The following is a 23,983-nucleotide window of genomic DNA, read 5'->3' as shown; positions in this document are numbered from 1 at the left end:
GATCTATTAGCAATCTGGTTATTTACAAATGTGCAAGTTGAACATTCCTGAAGCAAGCAGGCACACAGGCAGTGCAACTTTGTTTCAGAATAACAACTTTACTGAAACTCCCTAGACATGCTTCTATCGGCCCACTCTAAATTTTGTTAAATCTGCTGAATTGTGTATGCTGGGCACACATTTCCCTGTAACCAAAATCCAACAACGACCTTTCATATCTCCATCTAGGCAGATGTTACATTTTAAGATGGCTGTTTTTTTTAAAAAACGTGACATAGCTACTCATCAGTTATCAGATTCTATCACATCCCAGGTTTCTTGCAAAGAGGCAGAGTGAGGGATCTTAGATGCTATAATGGAAGAGAGGTATTTTCACAAACTTTCTGGATTCCCCTTTGCTGGAAGGTAAAAGGTACACGTTACTGTGGTCTTCCTAAATCAATCTGCTGTCTCAGATATGATGATGATAAATAACCTGTTACCAAAGTTGAAGGAAAGTCCTACCCCCAGACTATTCGATTTCTATAGACGAATGAGAAACAGGATACTACTATTTTGGTCATACTGCAAATTATGGCTGCCTTAACAAATTTGTTTTTATTAAACTCCAATTTGTGAGCTGAAAGAAACTTGGAGGGCTTCCCATTTTGGTATCAATACAATACATTTCGAAACTGCTATAAAGCAGACAGTGCAATGCATTAACTAACGTGAATACAGAAACACTGCTTGATTAGTTTAGTGCATCAAGTGGATGGATGAAGTCCCATGCATAGTATCAACCCCATAAAAAAGAACAAAGACATTTAAAAATTGTCCAATGTGGAAGGAGGAGACAGCGGGTAAGGAAAGAATTCATCCCTTAAACTTTCCTGATTAACACAACTAGAACAGTTCTGAAAGAGTAGATGGAGTGATTTCAAAAATAGCCTAACGTTTGCTCAGAAGTAGTAACCATATGCACTGTTTCGTCTGCATTTATCCTCCATCTCTTCTTTCCCCCTGCTTTATAATCCCAGGCAGGATCCTTCTGTAAAGGAAGCTAAATGCATTATTGATGTGAATGAAGATGCTAGAAAGTCTATATAGCCTTTGAAATGGCAAGTTGTAGTTCCTGGCAAAGACAAGCGTGAGCCTGTGCATTAGATGATGAGACAGACCTAAAGTCTTGCCAGATAGAATTGCTAAGTAACAACGAACAATTTTGGGGGAAAATACATATTTGATTTTGGAAGAACAGCCCGGCAGACAGCCTCAAATTATTGTTGTAGCAATTAACTGATTGTAAGGGGCTTGCACATTTCCTTTGATCTATTAATATGATTAAATGTAAATGTATTTACTCAGCAATTTCTAAAAGGCACATAGTGAACATAGTAATAAGAATGACTGCTTAGAGGAGAACAGAATGGGTAAATTCAGCACCTCTTAATAACACAAAAAAGATTCTTATCATGTATAGTTTCAAGAAAAATAGAACTGCGGAAGGCAGGACAGCATCATTTGTTTCCCAACATTTTAAGAGATTTCACTAGAGATGCTCGCCTTGCTAGTGTCAACATGTACAATTGTTGCATTTCATAATTTTAATTTCACTAAAGGAAGCACAGATTTATGTATCTGTTGTATTTCCAAGATATAACACATTCCTGATGAAAAAATTAAGGAAAAGGCATAAATGCTTTCTGATAGGATTTAATATGAATTTAAAAAATGTTACAATTTCATAATGGAAGATGTATCTGTGTTAGCTTGATGCAGAAGAACAGGTTAAGCAGAATTCTATTATAAAGGTTCCATCTTCCAAATGTAATTTCTAAAGAAGTTAAATAAACCAAGTTTGGTTCTCTGGTTTTTCTTGATTTCTGTGATGGAATGGAATTATGAAGGCCAAGCTCAGGGAGATAAGCATTTTCTTAGCTTGCCGATGGAGCGTGGAAACTACAAGAGGATGAGACTGGCACCTCCCTGAGGAATTCACACTGTTGTGGCTGGCTGACTTGGGAGATGGGGTTTCAGTCTGGGAAGATTCTTGCTAGAGGTTGTAGCTAATAAACATAGCTGAACTGATTTTGCGTTGTCTCTTGGAGTTCCTTGGGCTAGGCCTGACAATTTCTTTTCAATCATTCATTCTAGCTCTTTTTAGTAGTGTAACACAAACAGCTGGTGGTATTTTTACAGACTTAATAATGTTTTTTTCCCCTTTCCCCATGTGAATCTGGGCCCATAGCAGGAAGAGCTGCAGCCTTCCACTTGAATGATGGCTCCATCAGTCCCATGTGGCCATTGATTACCAGCAGCCTCTTAGCTAGACTCTGACAGCTGACATATACTTTTTCTCCTGAAGCCTTTCAGTGTGTTCAAGAAGAGTGCCTGGCTGATATATTCTTTACACTAATCCTATTATAGAAAAAGGCTGTTTGCTAATGAAATAAATGTATTCTATCCAACTAGCAAGGAAGTATAACTTCCCTAAATTGATAAATTATACATGTATTCTACCTTACAAGGTCACAGAAATTCCAGAAGAGAGGCTATATTAGTTTGGTGCAGGAAGAAGAGAAAAACAGCTTGTGATATGATAGAAATCAACATACACAAACCTTTACTAAATGTATAAAGGAGCAGATGCATGTATGTTTATGGATACATAGATATAGAGGAGAAAGCATAAATCAGTAAGTATAAAATCCACAAAATGGAAAAATAAATCTCAAATACATTCAAATTAGGAATGAATAATTTACTGGAAGATTAAAATAGAATGCCTTACATTTGTTCTATTGCTTGAAATTATCAGCAATCTTTCTACCTTCATTTTTGTACTATAGGACAGACGCAATGAAAATAGTTTGTTGTAAATCCTATTAGTAAAGTCAGATGGCAGGATGCTAGGCGTAATATTTTATATAAGTGTTATTTTTATGGTATTATTAACATATGATGCATACTGATTTTATAGTGTTTGTATAATTTTTACTTTTGTTTTAGTCTAGTAATTTTAATTGTGGTCGGAGGATGCTGCAGTAGGGAGCACTTTATAGGTAAAATATTTGTATACTACACATGCTAACATGGCTACATCTCTAAAACGTAAGGAAGCTATTTTGTTATTTAGTCAGTATCTCCTCCTAGACCAATATTGGTTCTCAACAATTGTTATAGAGTAACATCACACATCATAGCTTATTTGTATTTTCTGCAAATAATCTATCCATGATTGAACTCTGTGGTCCATCACTGATATCTCATTCGAGTTTGATAAGCACTCTTTGAGTATGGTTTTCAGACCAACTGTGGATCTGCCTTAAGGCATCCAGTCCATACTTAATTAGCTTAATAATTACTGTTAAATATTTTGCTGATATCAAGAAATAAGTAGCATTGCCACAGTTTGATGAAAAAAATATTCAATCAAAACATGCTATGAGATTAGTTTCCATAGAAATCCATAGGATAACTGCATTTTTTCCATGTGAACAAACTTATCACCTAATATTTTATTCTTGAATTTTTCCAGTATTGATGCCACAGTGTCTGATCTGTAATTTTAGGATTCCACTTTTGTCTTGCCAAAGTTAGGGACATTTGTCCTCTCCCAATCATCTGGGACATCATCCACAGGATAAGATTTCTCAAATCTTACAATCTATCTGGCTTAGAATCTACAGTATCTCATTCAAGGTCAACAGATGTTCTTTGACTATGTTGACATAGAACTTAAACTGGAATCTCAGTTTTTCAACCAGCTCTTTAAAATTTTATGTGGAATATACATATCCTGAAAGTTGGGCCAAATAAGAGTTGAGTAGTTCTACTGTTTCTTTCTTGTTATCATTTGCCACCTTCACTAAGTAGCTGGTATGTTTCTTTTCTTTCCCTTTTCTTTTGAACACATCTGAAGAAACTGTTTTGCTCTCTTTTGTTAACTTCGGCTTACTCTGAGCTTTAGTTTTCCTGAGAACAAACATACATTCAAAATTATAAAATTAAACATCTATAATAAAAGTGTTTTTGCAGCAACCTGGATTTTTAAAACATAGAAATTACGAAGACCCTCAATGTCTGTATCTTGTTACAGAACTCATCCTATTATACATCCAGTTCTAATGCCTTATTATTATTTCGACTAGCCTATCTTCTGATTTCCTTATTTCACACAATATTCCTTCCAATGAACTTTCCTTCTCCAACTGTCTCATTGGCCCAAAGTTCTGTTTTTTTAATTGTTCCAATTTCCATTGCTTATTTGCTTGTTCTTAGGATTTCACCCCAAAATACCTCTTCAAATTTATTTTAATATGAAACCTAGCTACAAGCCAACCCTTCATTTCTAACTACAACACATTTATCTGATTTACCATATTCATCTGCCTAATTCATAACTAAGTCATTACAACAGAAAAGCCTATAATCTTAACATTTCAGCGTAACAGGAATAAATCCTTCAGATATACTAGACCCTACACTTTTATTCTCAGAGTCCTGTGATAGCCAAGATTACATAGTTTGTTGCATTATGCTGGATCTGAACCTCGACCTCCTCAGCCCAAATCCAATAATCTATCTAGTACATGCAGTGCCATCTTAACATTACTGACATTATTATTAGGGCTATCCAAACAGTCAAAAGGGTCATTTCACAAAGCATGTTGGTATGAGCAAAAAACTCCTTCTTGAAGCACAGTATAGTATGCATAGCATAGTATAGTTGTGGAGGAGAATGTCCTTAGATCCTTAATAATGTCCTTAGGTCTTGAATAATGGAGAGGTTAATAAAACATCTCTTCAACACAGGCTTTCTTCCAAGATGGGATTATTTTGTGCACTCCAATTATGTAAAAAGATTATCTAATTATCTAAATGCTAGGATTATTTGCATATTCTGGAGTCAGAAACATTAATAATTACAGCTTCCACAATCTGCTTTAAAGTTTTGGCAGAAAACCCAATTCTGCTCTGTAAAAATTTTTCTAGAATGGACAGAGGGAAAAAAGGAAGATGTTTTTTTTTAAGGAAGCAAACTGGTTCCTCCTTTCAGGGAATCGATTCCTTGAACAGTCTTTCTGCATCTTATGCCTTCCAGATGTGATTAATTTCAGCTTAAGATGTGATGGACACATTTATGACCATATTTTAGATGAATTATGGGAGTGGCAATAAAAATATATTTGAAGGGCACTGGTTGGGGAAGGTGGTTTTAAAAAGTCTTACTCTTTTTGGAATGAGTTTTGTATCCCAGTAATCAGCATATATTTTGTATATTTACTGAAACAAAAAGAGGTATGCTGTATTCATGAAGACTGCTAATACTATATACTTACTAGAAGATGTATTCGTTCCTTCAGTAGAGGCAGAAATCTTGTCTATGAGTTCTGCAATACACAGAAAGCAACATGGTAATAGAGATGGGGAGGTCCTATCCATTTGTAGTGGAGTTTAAAGTTTGTCTTCCCAGGAAAGACAAATTCTTTGGGGAAAAGTGGATGAAAGAGCAGCTTTGAATAGCAGGGAATTACAAAGGGACTACATGTTGTCCTAAGCATACCAAGAATAACTTATTAAAGCAAAAATTAATTTAAAAAATTCTCCTCCATTCTTGGCAGAAAACTAGCAAAATTAGGGAAAATGATTTTAACTCTTTGTTACGGCATGACAGAATATCCCTGAACTGAAAGATTTAGAAGGACCACTTTATTACTATATTGGTAGAAAGTACTAGAAATAAATATAGTTTCTGGCTAGATTTTTTTATTTGAAGATCCTGGGTTACATAAGAAAATTCAGATGTTTTGATGACTTGACATCTGCAAAGAATTCATGACAAGCACTGCTTTTGGAAAAATCTGTACTAGGAGCAAAATACTAAATGATGAGAGAAGTTTAAAGATACTTCATAATGGTGGGTATAACTTCAGGAACATTTAAATAATTAGAAACTATGGGTATCCAAAGCTTTGATTCAAAAGCGATTCAATGAAATCACCTTTTCAATTTGAATTGCACATCTGAATTGGAACATGGCTGATACGCACTCCTATTATAAAGATAGTTTGAATCCATATTTAAAAAAAAAAACCTGAATGGAACAAAATTATCTTGACAAGTTGACAAAGTTCAAGTCTGGTAACCAGCTGAAGTAAAGAGAAATAAAACCAGGATTGACTGAATTTTCAGTCTGATATGGGAGACTGAACCACAGGAAAGGCAAGACAGAGGATGTCCTTTATGAAATGCAAAAACTAGTCACATGCCAAAATCTGGTAGAATTTCAAAACATGCATTCAGAAGGCCACGTGCTCTGCTCTGCTACCATTCCAGAACTAGCCAGGGTTAGACAAAAGAATCTCAGAAAAGCTGAAGGGATGCAGCATTCATCATTCTGGTGTGCCACAAATGTGACAGATGAACAGAACAAGCAGCAACATGCAATATGAGCGTATAAGATAGCTGTCAGGGAATGGAACCTGTCTTTGAGACATTGTAAAGACTACATTTTAAAAACCATGAAAGTAGCCCCATTGCAAATAATGTAGGTCATCTCTCAAAAAGCAGTATAAGAGGATACCATAGTGACAGATCTAAATGTTTCTGTAAAAAGGCAGCTTAAAAATGCAAATATAATCCAAGTGGAACAGAGGCAACATAAGCTATATAAGGAATAGATTACTAAATCTAATAGCAGCTCCTTTTTAAATACTACAGTTCAGCATTGTCAAGTTATTAGAGGATGCATGCAATACTAGAGGAAATGAGAGGCATTAATATCCCATGCCAAAAAGAAAATATAGTGTCAAGGAAGACAAAGAAAGGATGAACACCTAGCAGGCTGCAACTTGTAACTGGCTGCTGCAACTGATAATGTAAGGGCATCTTTAGAGTAGAAAAAGACACTAAACTCCAGTTGAGATCATCAAATCAACTCATAAATATAGATCAAGGATACAATTGCATTTTTTCCTATGACATATCTAAACTCTATCCAAAGATTAAAGATGTAGAGAAAGGCTGAAGAAAAACCTGGATATGTAGAATTAACTTTAGGGAGGCAAACTATTCAACTTGACTTACGTGAGGATGCATTTACTCCTTTTGTCAAAACTGGTACCATGCCCGTGGGTTCTGCAAAAAACAAAAGCAGGAATCAGAAGCAGCTACACATGTCAGTGAACTGCCATGTGTATAAGACGGTGGTCTGATGAAATTACAGGAAAAGCAAGAGAAAATATAACTTAATCTTCTATTGTAATTGAAATGTATCACTAGTGATCTCAGATATAGTGATACTATTACTATTCTCAATTATTGGTATTTTTTGTTATTTGGAAAAAGCAAAATTATGAAAGATGGTATTACAAGAAGTGAGTAAATAGATCCTCTTGGGTGACTTGGGCTAAGATCTATGTTTCTATGGATCTCTCATTCAGTATGTAGAACAAAATTAATATTTCATCTATCATATACCATTAATTGCATAATTGAAGATATTTAATTTAGGTAAAGATAGATTTTAATAACCTTTTCTAGTGAAAAATGGTACCAGAAAAAGTAACTCTAATATCTGATTTCAGAGACTTTTTTTTTTCTCTTTGTCATGTGAAACACACATAAAGGTTCAGTTGGCTTAAGAAATATGCATGTGTAGATACTTGGGTATCTTAATGTATAACTGACATATCTCTAGGGATATTATAGTGTCAAATTTCAATATGAAGCAAGTAAAGAATATAGCAGTCAAACAAAATGAGAATGAAAGGATAGCCATGCTTGATTAGTTATAGAAACTGATAATGAGAAAGTTTTGCTGGTTTCATAGTCATTAAGCTCCAGAATATTGCCAGATTGGTCCTTTCTGTTGTTTAATGATGGTATGAAGCCCCTGGTTGAAGTTATCAGGGAATTTCTACCCATGTTTTATTACTCCTCCTCAGATTTAGATGGGACTATATAGGTTCTGGAGCAGAGTCTACAGGATGAGGGCTAGTAAGTTCAATCAGAATCTCAACAAGGTAGAGCTCTGAAGTTGGTATGCTGGGGTAGGTAGGAGCTTTGGAGTACTCCGTGATACATTTTCTTCAATGGATGCTCAAATAGCCTAGAATGCTTTTAACCAGTTTGGACTAGTCCATCAGCATCTCTGAGAAGGTAGTTCATTCCCATGCCCATTATTGTAATGTGTTCTACACGAGGAACATCCTTTAAAGATGACATGAGATTGTCACTGGTTTAGAATACTTCTCTCAAGATTTAGTCTAAATCTCAGGATTTAGAAACCATATTTCAACAGTTTTAAAGGAATAACACTATTGCATCCTTACATCTCTCCCTAGCTGAATGTCATTACTCTTAGCTGCTTAAGCGTTTATCCTTTTTAATCACAGTTTAAGGAAAATCTCTCAGTAGAGTTACAGTCTCATAATTAAATCAAAGCACTACCTGCTTTGCTTCTTAAAGGAACAGTCTTTTTTACTAAATGCTAAATAAATCAGAAATTTTATTATTCTTTTTCAAAATGCATAAACAACAAAAGAACTGTGAAATTTTGTCACCATTAAGTCCAAACTGATAGGATAGTGAAATCTTGCTTTTAGACAAAGACAAGAAATGAGACTTTCCAAAAGCACATGATAAATTCTTCAAACCCTGTTGATAAGATCTTGTTTTCTTTTCTCATAGATCTTTACCTTAAAACCAGACTAGACTAGGATTGCTCGAGGATTTTATTTGGTCTACATGTTATAGGTAAGCTTATACTTTCTAAAAAGTATGGAGTGAAATGTATATTTCATTTTTTAACAAGATGGGCGGAAACAAATTCGATATATAAATAAATAAATAAATAAATAAATATATATATCCTTCCAATTATCATACAGTTCTGAATATTTGCTTAAAATACATTTGAAATATTTATTTATATCAATATATAAATAAGCATTAAAATTTTGTAATAAATGCACATTAAATATTATTTTTACAACCAGATCTGCATAAGATGTATACAAATTTTATGGAGATTTTTCCTGAATTAATGTATATGTGTAAATGTATACAAGGTAAAAATGATATGCAAAGAAAAAAAGTTCCCTACGTATCTCAAGATTGTTCAGCCCTTCCAATATATGATGCATTGTAACAATAGAAAATCTTCTCAAAAGTAGGATACATAAGCATCATAGGAAATGCAATGCAGCAAAACTGGGGGCTTTGTTTTGTTTGATCCGGCAGCACAGTAAGTGACCCCCCCCCCATTTTTGTAAAGATCTCCTGCAGCATACTTTGAAGAGGAGGTCTATTGTAGATAGAGAAGGATGAGAGATGAGAACTAATAGGCCCCAACATGTAATTTATGATGCATCGCTGTAAAGAAAGACATTGTTTGAACATTTCTTATGAGCTAACTTTAAGATCCATGTAGGTACAAAGGTAGGATACTACTATTTTAATTAATCAAATATCTGTTCCTTATAGGGCTATTTTAAGCATCAGTGAACTCACAGATGTAAAATCCAAAATTCATAGGTGACTTCTATTTTTATTAGGAATAACCAAAATGTCACAAAACAGTGGGTACGCTTCTGAGATCTTCAAAATTCTTCATTAGGGAAGATGTTACAAAAAAATAGACAGGACACATCTAGAATATTGTATCAACATCACTAAAGTTTTTAAGTCACAATGTAGATTCTGAGATGGAAAGAAGATTATCACACTGTAGTTGCTTATAGCTGGGAAAGATTAAGCTTTTGGCTTCATCCAGGAAAATGGGAATGAGATAAACAGAAAACAGGAAGAAATTACTTGAAGTGCACTGCTTGTTTTAATGCTTGCCAAAAGCAAATGGCAGATGGCAGTAAGATTTCTGGAAGGAACTACAGTTGCCATCTAAACATTTGCCAAACTTTAGAAAATATGGAGTCACACTGTCTTATTTAATCTTTTGTTAAGAATAATGACATACCTCTATTGAAACCCATGTTTCAATATTTCACTGAAAATCTATATACCTCTCTGGAAATAAGAAATATTCCTCCATATTTCTTCTTCTCCAAGCAAAATGGTGAGTAGAAGGAATGCGCACATATTTTTGGTTCAGAAGATGATGAAAATGAAAACATAAACATAAATCTTCCGATTTAATCATTGCCTGAATGTTAAACACAATCCATAGTGTACATAGATGTAGTCAGTCAAGAGGGATTAAAAAGGGGGGGAAAAAAGAGTTCTTTGTTCACGCTGGAAACTCAGCAGGTTTGGCTCCAGGAATCATAACAACTCCCGTCTGTTCAAGTCCTCAAGTAGCGGATGGTCTCCATGCTGGAGTTCCTGTTAATAGCTGTTTACGAATTCTAATACATTTATTAATTTCAAATGACAATTAGCAGTTTTCTTTTTTAAAAAAGCCAAACAAGCTGTCAAACCATTTAAAAACAAAAATATGTGAAGAAAACAACTTGAAAAATTACAATATGATTTACACAAGTGAGATAACAACAAATCAGGCATCTGTTATATAATGGATTTCTAGGGGTTGTTCTTATGCACTCAGATTAAACATACATGTGGCATCATGTGTGACAGAAATCGTGATATTATTTCTATTGCCTTTTTGCCACCTTATTTTTTCCCTCAAGCAGTTTAGGAGGAACTAACAATCCACTTCCCAAGCTTATGCCCATTGAAACAAATTAAAGATCACACCTATGAAGTCTTAGAATTGGAAGTCTTTTAGCTAATCCAACTATATCTAACACAAGTCCATTGAAAATAAGGAAACAAGTTTGCCTGGCGAAAGGTCATATTTCTCCCAAATAAAATACAAAATGCCATGCATCTGCCTGTACATTTGTCTGTGAGCAAGTAAATTAATCGACTTCTAGAGAAAAAATGGAAGCAGTAGGAAATACAGTATCTCAGGAGTGTTTTTTTTAAAAACCGTAATCTGAATAAAACATTCTATTTTATGTTTGGCATACCTACCTGAAAATGTTATTCCTCATTTATACAAAATGTTATCAGTGCCCTTCATTAGGGCATAAGACACTTAAAATTCCACAAAACTCACACAGCGAGGTGGAGACAAAATTAGTTTGCAAAAAGCAATTAGCATAACTGTAACTAATCCCTACTGTTTGCTATTTACATAATTCTCCTGGAGAAGTTCCATACATCTTTTCTGACCTCAATTACACTCTCCCGAGGACTACATTTTCAAACAGAGTAAAGTAACATGAAAAAAGTGCTCTAATAATTTAAGGACAGAGGACATAACAGCCTTAAAACATGTAAGTGTAGCCTTTGATTAATTTTACTAATTGGTTTTTAAATTATTATATAATTTGAGAGTGACTGAGGAAGCAAACCTAGATACAGTATAACCATTAAAGAGAGAAGAAAACATGGCTAAATAATGAAAATTGTTTAGGAACTGCATTCAGACTTCTAGAAGCGAAGCAAACAAAACATTGCAGCACATCAGTGTCAGGATTGCTACCAAAGAAGAACTACAGGGCAATCACCTTTGGGGGATCCACTGTGATGGTGAACAAGGGTGAGAAGCCTTATTCTTATGGGGGAAAATGAAATTGATTGTATCATACATTTTTATTAAGGTAGGGCTTGATGACTATTGCCTGTTGGTAGAAATATTTTGGAAGGGGACAAAGAAATGGAGGGCAGGAGAGAGCAGCATAGAAAGCAAAGTTGTTATAAAGGAAGCAAATGTGATGGGTATGAGTTACTTCCTTAATTTTTATAGTCATTCTCCTGGAATTAAGATACTGCTACTGAATTCCAGGCCAGTGAATGAGGGGGGGGGGGGGGAAGACCCATTCAAAATCTAGTCCTGCATGAGTATGCCCATTTTGTTCAGTATTTTCTGTTCCCAAGCAGCCAGTACAATATTGGTTTAATGGTAAAATCACAGAATCATAGAATTGGAAGGGATCTAAGAGGTCATCAAGTTCAACCCCCTGGACACTGCAGGATTCACTAGACCATCCCTGATAGATGACTATCCACCTCTGTTTGAAAACCTCCAGTGAAGGGGAAGAAACCACTCCATGCGGTAACTTGTTCCACTGACTGACCATTCTTACTGTCAAGAAGTTCTTTCTAATGTCTAATCTGTATCTATATCCTTGAAGTTTCTTCATCCCATTAGTTCTAGTCTTATCCTCTGGAGCAAGTGAGATTAAGTCTGAACCCTCTACAATGTGACTGCTATCATGTTCCCTCTCAGCCTTCTCTTCTGCATGCTACACATACAGTATCTAGGTCTTTTAACCATTCCTCGTAGGTTTCCAGTCCTTTCTCCATCTTGGTAGCCCTTCTCTGGACTTGCTCCAGTTTATCAATGTCTTTTTAAACTAGGGTGTCCAGAACTGAATACAGCACTCCAAGTGGACTGGGGTAATTACTTCCCATGATCTGGACTCTATGCTCTTCTTAATGCTCCTCAGGATGTTGTTGGCCTTCTTCACAGCTGCATTACACTGTTGGGACATTTGACCTTGCAATCCACTAGTACACCCAAGTCCTTCTCACATGTGCTACTTTTTCCCATTTTATACATGCTTCTTTTATTTTTCTTGTCTAAATGCATGACTTTACATTTCTCCCTGTTAAATTTCATTCTATATATTTCCACTCATTGTTCTAGCCTAAGTCTTTTTGAATTTTTTCCCTCTCCATGCATGTATTAGCCACCCCTCTTAGCTTTGTATTGTCTGCAAATTTGGAAGGCATTCCCTCAACAGCCTTGCTTGTATATTTATAAAAATATTAAACTGTACTGGCCCAGGACAGAGCCATTTATAACTGCCATTTCAGTATAATCCTTGAACCATTTGTGAGAGCCACCTAATGGCTGAGTTGTTAAACCCATATTTGACCATTTTGTTAATAAGGATGCTATGAGAGACTTTGTCAAAGGCCTTGTTAAAGTCATTACTGTATTTCATGCAAGCTGATTCTGCCTTGTTAAGAATACGCAAGCCTTTTTTCATGCCTAAAATACACCTTTCTTGCACCTTGTACTAGGAAATTTCCACTGTGTGTTTCTATATTAGCTGGATTATCCAGATCTATTTTGATGTGACGTAAGGGTTGGACAAAGTTAGACATTTGACAAGAGAGTTTTGTCCTGATTGCTTTGGTTAAAACAGGTTTGGATTCATCCCCCCACCCCCACCCTTTTATAGTTTTCCATTTCCTGATTGGGATGAGGATTTTTAAAAAAATTTTGTGGTATTTCTGGAAGGGTGATTTCAGAAGGCAGTGAAACAATTGGGATAGTTTTCACCATTACTATGTTGGAAACAATAACTCTTTTCTTACCATCTGAATCTGAGAAAGCTATTCAAATTCTAAATCCACGTCTGATATTAGTTATAGTGAAAGCAAAAAACCTGACACCTGAGTATTTATTGTTTTGATGTTGCTCAGTTGCCATAGGCTCTGAGCAGCTTACAAAATGCCAAAACATAGTATCAGTCCAGAAAATACACCTATGTAACATATCATAAACCTCTGCATCTTCCAATCTTTCCTAAGAGTCAAGACTTTACCATTGTTTGGAAGCTTAATAAAGTGGTAGAGGGCTAAATAACTGGAATGAGCTGTATCATAAAAAGGGGGGCAATTTCCAAGGAGGTTTGCACAACTGCTTTGAGAACTGCTCCAGTTGCCCACTTACAAAAGAGTCCAAGATAAATATTTGATTCAAGATAGTTATTCAGAAAGTTTTCAGAAGGCACTTGAGATGAACAATTATATTTCAGGTAAATAACTGGTGATTATAACAGGATAATCTCATTGGATTCTTTTGCTATTTTCTTCATATACATGCTGATTTTAAAATATTGTGAATATAACTATCATTCCAATTCCTTCTCTGCTCACTTCTTTGGAATTACTTTAAAACCACTGTATGAAATTTTGAACATGTCCAATAAGATGCTGAAGGATACAAGTGGCATAAGTGATATGGAATTACCCATGCTGATGTGGAAAACAGAACAGTATTACAACCAAATTCCAAAAAAAATACATACTTTGCAATGGCAAAAAATAAAACAACAGATATGCCTTTATATCGAGGGTAGACAATATGGTACCCTTCTATTGTGCACTGATCCTTTCAATGGGGCCCATCAGGGTCCTTCCTCCACTCAATGTTTCCTAAAGATTCTTTTAATTATAAGAGAAATTGAATGGGAACCTAGCATGCTACAAAACAAATCACCAGCTTCTACCGTCATGTTCATTTGCAGCAAAGCCTGTAAATGCTGCAAATGCTCCACTGAGATTGCAGAGAGCACCGCTAATCAATCATCTTACAAATGGGTGCTTTGTAACTAGCAGTGCCAACCATGGCAACCAATAGGAAAGTCTCCCTGGCAGCCATTTCAGGATTTCAACATGGTATCAAAAAACTCTAAATGTGCCCTTGGCTAAAAAAGTTTGCCTACTCTTATTTTATATAATTGAGACCTACAAAACAGTAACTCTGTACATCTCTCTTTTAACTTATTATTTATCAGACATGTAATGCAGCTTTATTACTGAATGTTTCCCAGCAAATGTACAACAAACCTGAGTCATGATGGGAAAGGATTACATAGTTCTCAGTTCTCAATAACTGTTCTCACCATTTATCCAATCTCCATACACAGAACCACCTCTCCTTCCTTCCTTACAAGGTAATGAAATACAAGATGCTAGTTATTTTTTCATACTGATGTAACATATTTGCTCTGCTTGTACCAAAGAACAAGTTATACAATGTTGGAAAATCAATTATCTTTTATTGAAGCCCCTTCTGTTGCCAACATCCAGTATGCTATCTGGTATTTATGCCATCAAAAACTTCATCTTGCAGAATTGCATTTATGTCCCTTTTATTAAGATATAATATCCTCAGTGCTCACTCAGACCTTCAAAGATGCCATTTAAACCACCCTTTAATTTCATTATAAGAATAGGTTAGTGAATTCTGCTGGAATTTTACATCTTATATTTAGGTCTTGCAATAAGAATTCTCATACATTCTGTGATCTTTTCCCCATTCTTTCACTTGGAATAGAATACAGGAATATCCTTGTGCCCAAACATGTATCCATTTATCTGAGTCATGACTTCACCCTCGTAGTCTGGCTGAGTCCCAAGTCCCTGGGATATCATTCAAAACTGCTAAAGCCATTTCAAGTGTGAAACTGTGCAGATTTATGGGCAACCAGTTCATTTATGTATGGGAACCAGGTCAGTTACAGGGAAATAGAAATACCTGTTTAATCCATTATTTCAATACTCATAAATTTGTATTCCAATATAACACTATTATAACAGTAGAACTTACCAGTAATGTTTTTTCGTGTAATTTACTGTGATTTTTTTTACATAAAACATCTCTCAGTTTTTCAGATATTTTAATACACTTAGTTTTGAATAAAAGTACCCTGATTATTATTCTAAAGCTTATCTCCTAACTCTAATAATTCTTGTTGTTGTTTTTTAAAGGAAACAATTGCTCTCTAACTAGAATGATAGAGGAGCTACTCCTGCATAACTAATTGCTATACAATTCTATATAATCATGTACATTAGGTGATGATATGGAAACCTTTCTCAGCTTCATTAATGTATAAAATAGTTTAAAAGTTTGAAAAGAGCTGGGAAAGAATTGCCAGTATCAAATCTCAGTAAAACAGAGTCAATGCCAGCCAATAAAATGAGACTCAATAGAGATAAGAGGTGGTACTACAAATGATTATTTCTATTTATTGCTGAGCTTGGACTCTCTGTAAAGGAACCCAGAGACGGGTGCTCATTGATGCAACTCTGCATACAGTGTCAAGTGGCTTGGAACAGTTTTTGTCAACTCAGGATAATATGAAACGTACTATGGCCTCAGTTTATCTATGTTCTGAAACTTCTAGGCTGGATTTTTTTATATGTGTTTGAAAGTGGCCTCCAAAGACCCACATAATTTAAAAATGGCCTGCTAGAATTGGGAATAGATGACCTGGACATATTACACAAATGCTTTGTTATCTTTGTTGGTTTCTAGAATATTTCTTATTTCATTCAAAGTGCTGTTTTTGACATTTAAAACATTAAATGACCCTTCTCTGGATATACCACCCAAGTATGGGTGGAAGAAGAAGCTTAGCCAATACGGGCATTCTGGTTGTGGGATCCTTCTCCCAGCACTATTTTATAGTTATTATGGTCTCAAATCACTTTGTAAATATTCTCATGGGCCTCTTAAATTCCTTTAATTTTTAAAGCTCTTTAAAATAATATTTTAACATAAAGTTTATAACTGAGGGACCGTGTCACCCCATTATATCAACCTGTCCCACCCAGTCAAGCAGACCCCGTTGACGAAAGAATGTTGACTGGTGGGCCCCAGGAGAGCCTTCTCTGCCATGGCCCCCAATCTATGCAATACCCTCCCCCCAGAGGTGAGGCAGGCCCCTACTCTCTTGACCTTCCAGAAAGCAGTTAATACCTGGCTCTGCCAACTTGCATGGGGCAACAAAAAGGGCAACCAACTGTGGGGATGGTTAGCACCTTGAAGTTGCTCCTCTATTTTAATATCCTTTCTACCAGCAGCACCTTGGAAGATACTATTTATGTATGTATGAATATGGTTTTTATTGTATTTTTATTGTATTTTAATTAATATTTATTTTTTGCTTGTACTGTAAACTGCCCAGAGTCACTTCCTAGTGAGATGGGTGGTGACCAAATTTGAAATATATATAAATAAACAAACAAACAAGCTGTCGGGAGAATGCAGAACAAGTAGCATTATAGAAATAAAAGGTTCTAATACCAACTTTATAATCTATAATCAAATCTACAACTCTATAAATATATAATCTGCACATAAATAGATCACCTTTTGCTTCTTAGCATAATTTTTGAAAATCTGGAACATTTTAATTCAGAATTTAAAGCAGCACAACACTTTTCCATTTTGTTTTTTTCATCTAATGGCGAATGGACAATACGTCTGAGTTTGCTTTAGGAAACAATATGGCAAAATATATAACTATCTGGTGGTTCATAAGCAGAAGTATCTGTTATAAAGATTATGCATGCTAATGGAGTAAACAGCAATTTGTGTATCTGCTATGAAAAATACAGCAGAACATATAGGATATATATATATATATATATATATATATATATATATTTATTGGTTTTCTGTTTTCTGCATCTTAAAATCACAAATCTAAATTACAGGGCTCAAGAGAAATTAATGCATTTAACAACTCCATATGTATTTCATGTAAGCCCATTGCAGTAATCTGTCTAACAAGGATAGTAAACTGGAAAAGTTCCCATGTGTAGAAAAAGTGAATTTCTTCTTTTTTTTTGCTGACTAGAAAACAGTAAGGCAAGTGAGGCTGTAGCTGAATATGAAATTTTAAGAGGTCAGGTCACATTTAAGCAAAAACAGGTAAAAGTTTTATCTACTTATCTGAGGAATAAAATAAATATGATCACATTAAAAAGATGTAGCTTTCATAACTAAACTTGAAACAATAATTGTGTTAGGTGGGGTGTATTCAATGTCTTGAAAGAACTTGCCAGTATAAACATTATTACCCAATTTTTTCAATATTGTGCCATATTATTTAGAAATTCTTCTTACATTTGGCCTTTATATTATCAATTAAATGATAAACCTAAATATTTTCACTTCAATTTAGGGAGTATCTATGCCCTTAAGTAGATACATTACAGGATCTTTATACCAATTCTATTTGCAACAATTCTAGTTAAAAATGAACCACATCTTACCACTGGCATCTGTAACGGTTACCCGAGCTTTAGTAATATCATCCCCAAATCTGTTGCTCGCTTTACATGTATATTCCCCAGCATCAGCCAATGAAGCTTTAGTAATGCGGAGTTCTGAGAATGTCCTAAGGAAAAAAGGTTGAATAAGTATTACATAATTTTATGCATCACTGAAAGAACCAAACATACACAAAAATACTTTTTAGGTTTGTTCTTCCATTACTGCAGGAGCAGAGAACAGCCATCTTCATAGGACAAATAATATAACATAATATAATAATACATATTTTCCTACTGTAGATTTGATAGTAGAGGAAAAGGAGTGGGGATAGGACAATCTATTGTCTTTAATGTGAGACTAGCCTTCAATTGCCTATTCTAGCTGATCATTAGAAGTTGAAACTAAAAAGCAGTTTGTTTTTTCCTCCTTGCTCCCAGTTCTGTTCTCTGTGCTTGTCCTCTTTTAATATGAATATCTGAGCACAAAACTTCCTATTATTAAACATTGTAAGTAACTCTAAGAGCCTTTTTGACTGGGCAAAGTAAAATGCTTCAAATAATACAAATAATCAAACATTTAGGCCCTATTTAAAAAAATAAAACCATCTTAACAGTAAGACATAAAAAACTTATTTGAGTTGAGCTCAACCCCCCCTCCTATGGCTTTATGGATACATCTACATATTTATCTTGGCAATAGTACAGACATGGATTGTCATTTCTTCTTCTGTTTTAATCTCCCATCTTAGACTATAACCCTGAGAGTTTCTGGCAATCTCTCATCCAGATACTAATGATGGCCAACCCTGCTTAACTTTGTTTTGATCAGTTAAGATTTTCAGCTACTCCCAAATCTTGTAGGACAATCTTAAGTACAGTAATTTAACTCTTCAACTACTTCACAAAAAGCAGTGGATTGCATGAGGCCTTTCAAAGACATTAATTACATGCTTTGAGATCTTTTATGATCATAAGGGATGTAACTTTTTAAAAACAAAAGCTTAATTTTAGGATTGCATTCCGAAGTAGACAGCTACCATGATGAGTTATAGATTATGGCATTTTATTATCATTGTTCAGTACTATTTAATGCAACCTTCTCCAATTTTCCTAGTAACTTCAGAGCTTTTTATATCCCTATAGGATATAAATATAGGATAACTGAGAAGGCAGATATAAGGCTAGAGGTCTCAAACCACCCCTTCTAGAAGTATTCTAAATTCACATCTCGGCCTCAAATCCTACTTGGGTAGAGCCTTGGTAGCACTTATCTTCCAGGTGGTGCCTTATCCCTTAACCCAGCATGTGAAAGAGAGAGAGTTCTTGCAATCTGGGCTACCTTTCTGTTGATTAACAGATCAGATTCCAGGATAAAAAAAAAATCCAGGATAAAATACATGGAATCCCAGACAGAGTTATATAAAGCTATTATGGACAACTGAATAATAATAATAATAAAATCTAACACAATATACCCTCAAATACTTAGGGGATGTTCAGTGAGTGCTTCAATAATTAACACAGTGTAGATATTACAGGGAAAGGAAACTGGCTAGATTTCTAAATTTGGCCCACTTCTAAAAAGGGAAGGATTTGGGGTGCAATGAATGGCTAGAAACCAAAGTTCATTACAGCATGAGAAAGGTGCAGGAAACTCAGATCAAATCTTTTGAGCTGTATTAAAATAGTTATCAAGAGACAAGCACAAAGGGTAAAATGAGGCTACCAATTTCACTTTACTGTCTCCATTTGTATTCAATATCAAATATCTATTTTTAGAACAGTATTAGACACACCTTTATGTTCCAGCAAGTGTTAGCATATTAGTACAGACAGTCCCCTACTTACGAACAGGTTATGTTCCAAGAGGCTGTTCGTAAGTCTGTTTTGTTCATAAGTCCAACCAAGTAAAAAGTAAAAAAAAAAAAAAGAGGAGGAGGCAGAAGGCAGGGCAGCAGTGTGGGCAGAGGAGCTCTATCTTCTGCTACCAATGTGTTGCCAGATGAGGCAGGAGAGGGGTTGGTAGTGGAGGAGAGGGGAGAGGGGGCGGAGGCGTGCCACAAACTAACCCTTTCCTGCCTTCTCCCGCCTTCCAGGAGGTTGGAGGTTTGAATTGGAGTTGGAGTTCCCAGATAGGGTTAGTTTACATGGTGTGCTCTGTTGCTGGGCGAGGCAGAAGACCTCCACACCCTCTCCCCTGTCCTCTGCCACTGCCCCCTCTCACGCCTCACCTGGCAACAGAATGCGTCGTGTAAACTATCCCTTTCTGGGAACTCTAACTCCAATGCAAACCTCCAATGCAAACGGAAGGCAGGAGAAGGCGGGAAAGGGTTAGTTTGTGGTGCGCTGCAAACTAACCCTTTCCCGCCTTCTCCTGACTTCCGGCTCCGACTTCCGGCCCGACTCCTGGTTCTGACTTCCAGGTTCATCTTGTCCGTATCAGTGAAAGTTCACAACACAAAAGTTTGCAAGTAGGGGACTGCCTGTACACTGATTTGCTGTTCTTAACTTATAAGGAGACAAGAAGGTGGCCTAAATAACAACTGATAAGCTGTACAGTACGCTTTTTAAAACACAGACATACGCACACACCACTAACATAACAATTGCCCTTACAATGTGATAAGTATATTTGGGAAACTGAGTTAAATCTAAAATGTCTTTTTCTTAAGATCATTCTGAACAAGGATTTGAACGTGAGTTTCTCTGGCCTAAGTCTACTATATTTTCTTATACTACAGTGGCTCATTACTTCACCACATTGGCTCTGCAAATATTATTAAGTGGTGAACAAGACCAAGGTTTTCTATAACTGTTTTGGTACTGCAATGTGCTATAAATAAGCTACTAGAATAAAATAATTATTTGCACCCATGGGCAATATTTAGGAGTGACATTAAGATGGCTGTGTGTATCTGTATCCCACACTCACTCATTTATAGTTTTCCTTGCTTCCTTCAGACCAAGTGAGATTAAATCATTCCAAGAAAAAACATATGAGTGAACCACATCTGACAAAACCTTTGCTCACCTAGACTCATAATTGTCATGTAGGATGAAGAGAGTCAAACCAGCTGGAAGGAAGTTAATTTCAACACGTGGCTGGAAAAGCCAAGTCCAGACCTGGACTATTGAGACCATTCTAGGTTATAAATGTAATAACATATTTGTATTGTATTACAGCCATAACTGACTGGTCAAATTTGGACTAGACAGATTCAAATGGGCCATAGTCTTTTGGTATGTATATTTGAGCTTAAAACAACAAGAGAGTCAACCAGAACTTGGTGGAGAGCCAGACACCTTCCAACTTTAATTATACCAGTACTTTCCATAATATTCACAACTAAATTGTTAATATGAACTTTCACAAGATAATGAAGACTGAAAAACTGTCATATAACCTCACTTTTCAGCCAGATTGCTCTCCATACTACATATATGTGTAAGGGTTACTAAAGTCACTTTTGCTCTTGGTTCAGGCCCTTTGGGAATAATGATCTGTAAGCACAAATTAAAAGGAAAGAAATCTGACTGCAAAGCATAGTGTTATGTTTCCTGAGTAGTCCCTAATGTTACCAACTACACAAAGCAACACTAAGAAATGATTTGGAGAACTCTTCCAAATGGAGGAGAGCAAGGCAATACAACTTACCAATTACTTGATTTATGATTACTTTGGAAAGAGCACATATTTATACCCAAAAGTAAAAACTGAGAATTCTTCTTCTTCATGCCATCTTTTATTGATTTTCAAATAACACTGTTATTCAGAAAGATATGCTTTTATTCTGAATTTTAAGAGGTCCAACGAGCAGCCTTCTGAGATGAGAGTGTCATGTCCTCAGGGCTAGCAGCCAACCAAGGAGATGGAGAGGAAAACCTTAAGTCATTGCAATTCAAGGAAAGCTGTCAGCCCTCCCTTTTATGAAATCCCAAACTGTGGCTATGTCTCTCTCATCTCTTAGCTAACTTGGCAATGAGACTTCAGAAAAAGCTGTATTTTTTACATTTAGAGTCAGAAGCAAGAAGGGCCAAACTAACTAGGATATCATGACCCTAGTAAACTTTTTAAAACCTCAGATGACCATTATTGAGTTGTGGAACAACAGATTTCCTGTAAACTCTTCTAGTGAGCTCTCCAGGGTACTGACAGAGCCAATGCCCAGACTTTCATTTCTATCTCTTCCTCACTGTAATTAATCAGTATCTAGAGGGGTTCCTAGGGATTCTCAAGTAAGAGAGAATGGGGGGAGTGAGTTATATGAATGGAACTGTGAAAGAACAAAAATGTTCACTTTAAGGCTATAGAGAGTACAAAATTACCAAAGAAATATAAATGCTAAAATAAGTAAATATTCTAGAAGAGATGCACAATTTTAGGAAACAATAGAAAGGACTCTTACATGTACCCTTATATGGATCACATGAGGACTCATCGGAGGAAACAAACTTTAGAAAAGATTCTAACATTAAATATCTAACCTTGTGTGGCCATTGGTCATACACAATTGACATCTATTTTATAAGTATCCATAGCAAATGCATAAAACTGTGGATTTCTTACAGTTACAATATATGCTTTATATTTTAGGATGTGAGTTCCAGATTTCTTCAAGTACAGCCTGGAAGTCACCAAATTAAATTCCACCAGAGACCACGGTAGGACATAAAATAAATGCATACAGTGAATAAAAACATGCTTCCTATGAATAGCCTTACAGAAATCGCCTCAGCTAGCAGGTTGCATTTTCAAATGCAAATAATGCATGAGGAGGAGGAGGAGGCTACTTCACATCCTATGTATATAAATTTCTATCCATTCCTTAAAACTCTATCAGATATACCTTTCTCTATTGAGCAGTTAGCCCAGTAATAAACTGAACTGCTCTCCTTATTTTATGAGCACAAGAGAGAAGTAAATGACTTTTATAACAAATATAGCTGAGTGAACTGGGCCAATTACTAACCCTTAGCTTATTTTACTTTACCAAGTTATGGTGAAGATAAAATAATGAAAACACACAATAAATTGTATAATCTGAAAACACTGAAATAATAGTAACATAGTGCATTATTTAGTATTAGACCAACTAATATAGATGCAAGCAATACAGCACATATCCCTTAATACCTGCCAGGCCAGGCTTCGTGCTCCATCTGATTTTATTTGTAGATTATTTTTATATATTTTAAAAATAAGACCAAGAATTTGCCATGGTGCAAAACAAAGGGACAGGATTTAACATTAACTATATTTCCCAAGATGCTTTTGGGTCACATATAAGCAGTATAGACATTCTTAGATAATAAAATCAGTGGTGTCTACAGCTGGGTACTTTTGTGACCTCTTCCCTTGTATAAAAAGTTGATATAAAATCTGAAAAGTAGGGGGGCCAGAATACAGCCTTGTTTCACCCCCTTTTGAACTTTAATCAGCTTCAAGAGAGACCCTTGCATATTGCACCTGATCTTAAGGGTCATATTGGTGTGTAGGGCATGAATTAAATGGAGAAGCCTGTGGTCAACTGATGTAGCTTCCAGCTTCTCCCATAGTCTGGTCCTAGATACTGAGTCAAAAGCTGCATTAAGATCTATAAAGGCAGTGTACAATGATGTTTTTTTATTGGTTGAATATTTTTCAATCAAATGCTGTAGGATGAAACATTGATCAGTAGTGCCTCTGCCTTCTCTGAAACTAGCCTGCTCTTCTGCTATCAAGGTTTTCCTGGTCCAGCCAATCCTTAAGTTTTTCTTGGAGATGTTTAGCATCAAGTTTATTAATTATGTTTAATAGACTGATTGGCCTATAATTTGCAGGATCATCTCTCTTATCCTTCTTAAAGATTGGGACTATAATTGCCAAGCCCCAGTCCTCGGGGACATACCCAGTAGTGCCAGTATAGGTGAAAAGTGATGCCAAGACTGGAGTCCACCACTCTATGTTGTTCTTTAATAATTCTAGAGGAATAAAGTCAGCCCCTGGGGCCTTCCCTGTTCTGAGTTGCCCAATGAGAGACTTAATTTCAGGTGCTGATACAGGGCTCTTCCCTTGTAGTAATTTTAGACAGCATCTTGGTAGGTTAGAAGGAGGGCTAGCTTGCATTCTGGTTAATGGATATTTTGTGGAAGGCCATGTTGTGAATATGGAAGGCCCTTAACAATGGCA

At 35.8% G+C, this 23,983-nt stretch overlaps 1 protein-coding gene across 5 annotated transcripts in view; it reads right to left on the bottom strand.

Moving 5' to 3' along the window:
- NRG1 (neuregulin 1) overlaps nt 1–23,983 on the bottom strand; it is a 173,575-nt gene that overhangs the window by 109,732 nt on the left and 39,860 nt on the right. For 3 of the 5 annotated variants that reach the window (XM_088129886.1, XM_088129887.1, XM_088129888.1), the window contains exons 3-5: nt 17,815–17,939; nt 7,072–7,122; nt 5,325–5,375 (exon numbers count right to left, since the gene is read on the bottom strand). In XM_088129886.1, coding sequence (XP_087986012.1) covers nt 5,325–5,375; nt 7,072–7,122; nt 17,815–17,939 — 227 coding nt within the window. The remainder of the gene's footprint in view (nt 1–5,324; nt 5,376–7,071; nt 7,123–17,814; nt 17,940–23,983) is intronic. The other 2 variants (XM_088129889.1, XM_088129890.1) reach the window with 2 other exon arrangements.

This window comes from Python bivittatus, unplaced genomic scaffold (genome assembly GCF_059951505.1).
Source record: "Python bivittatus isolate LINGU-HERP-01145 unplaced genomic scaffold, Pbiv_v1 ctg000850_np1212, whole genome shotgun sequence".
Lineage (NCBI taxonomy): Eukaryota > Metazoa > Chordata > Lepidosauria > Squamata > Pythonidae > Python > Python bivittatus.
Note: the sequence above shows the minus strand (reverse complement) of the source record. Positions and strands in the feature narration are given on the sequence as shown.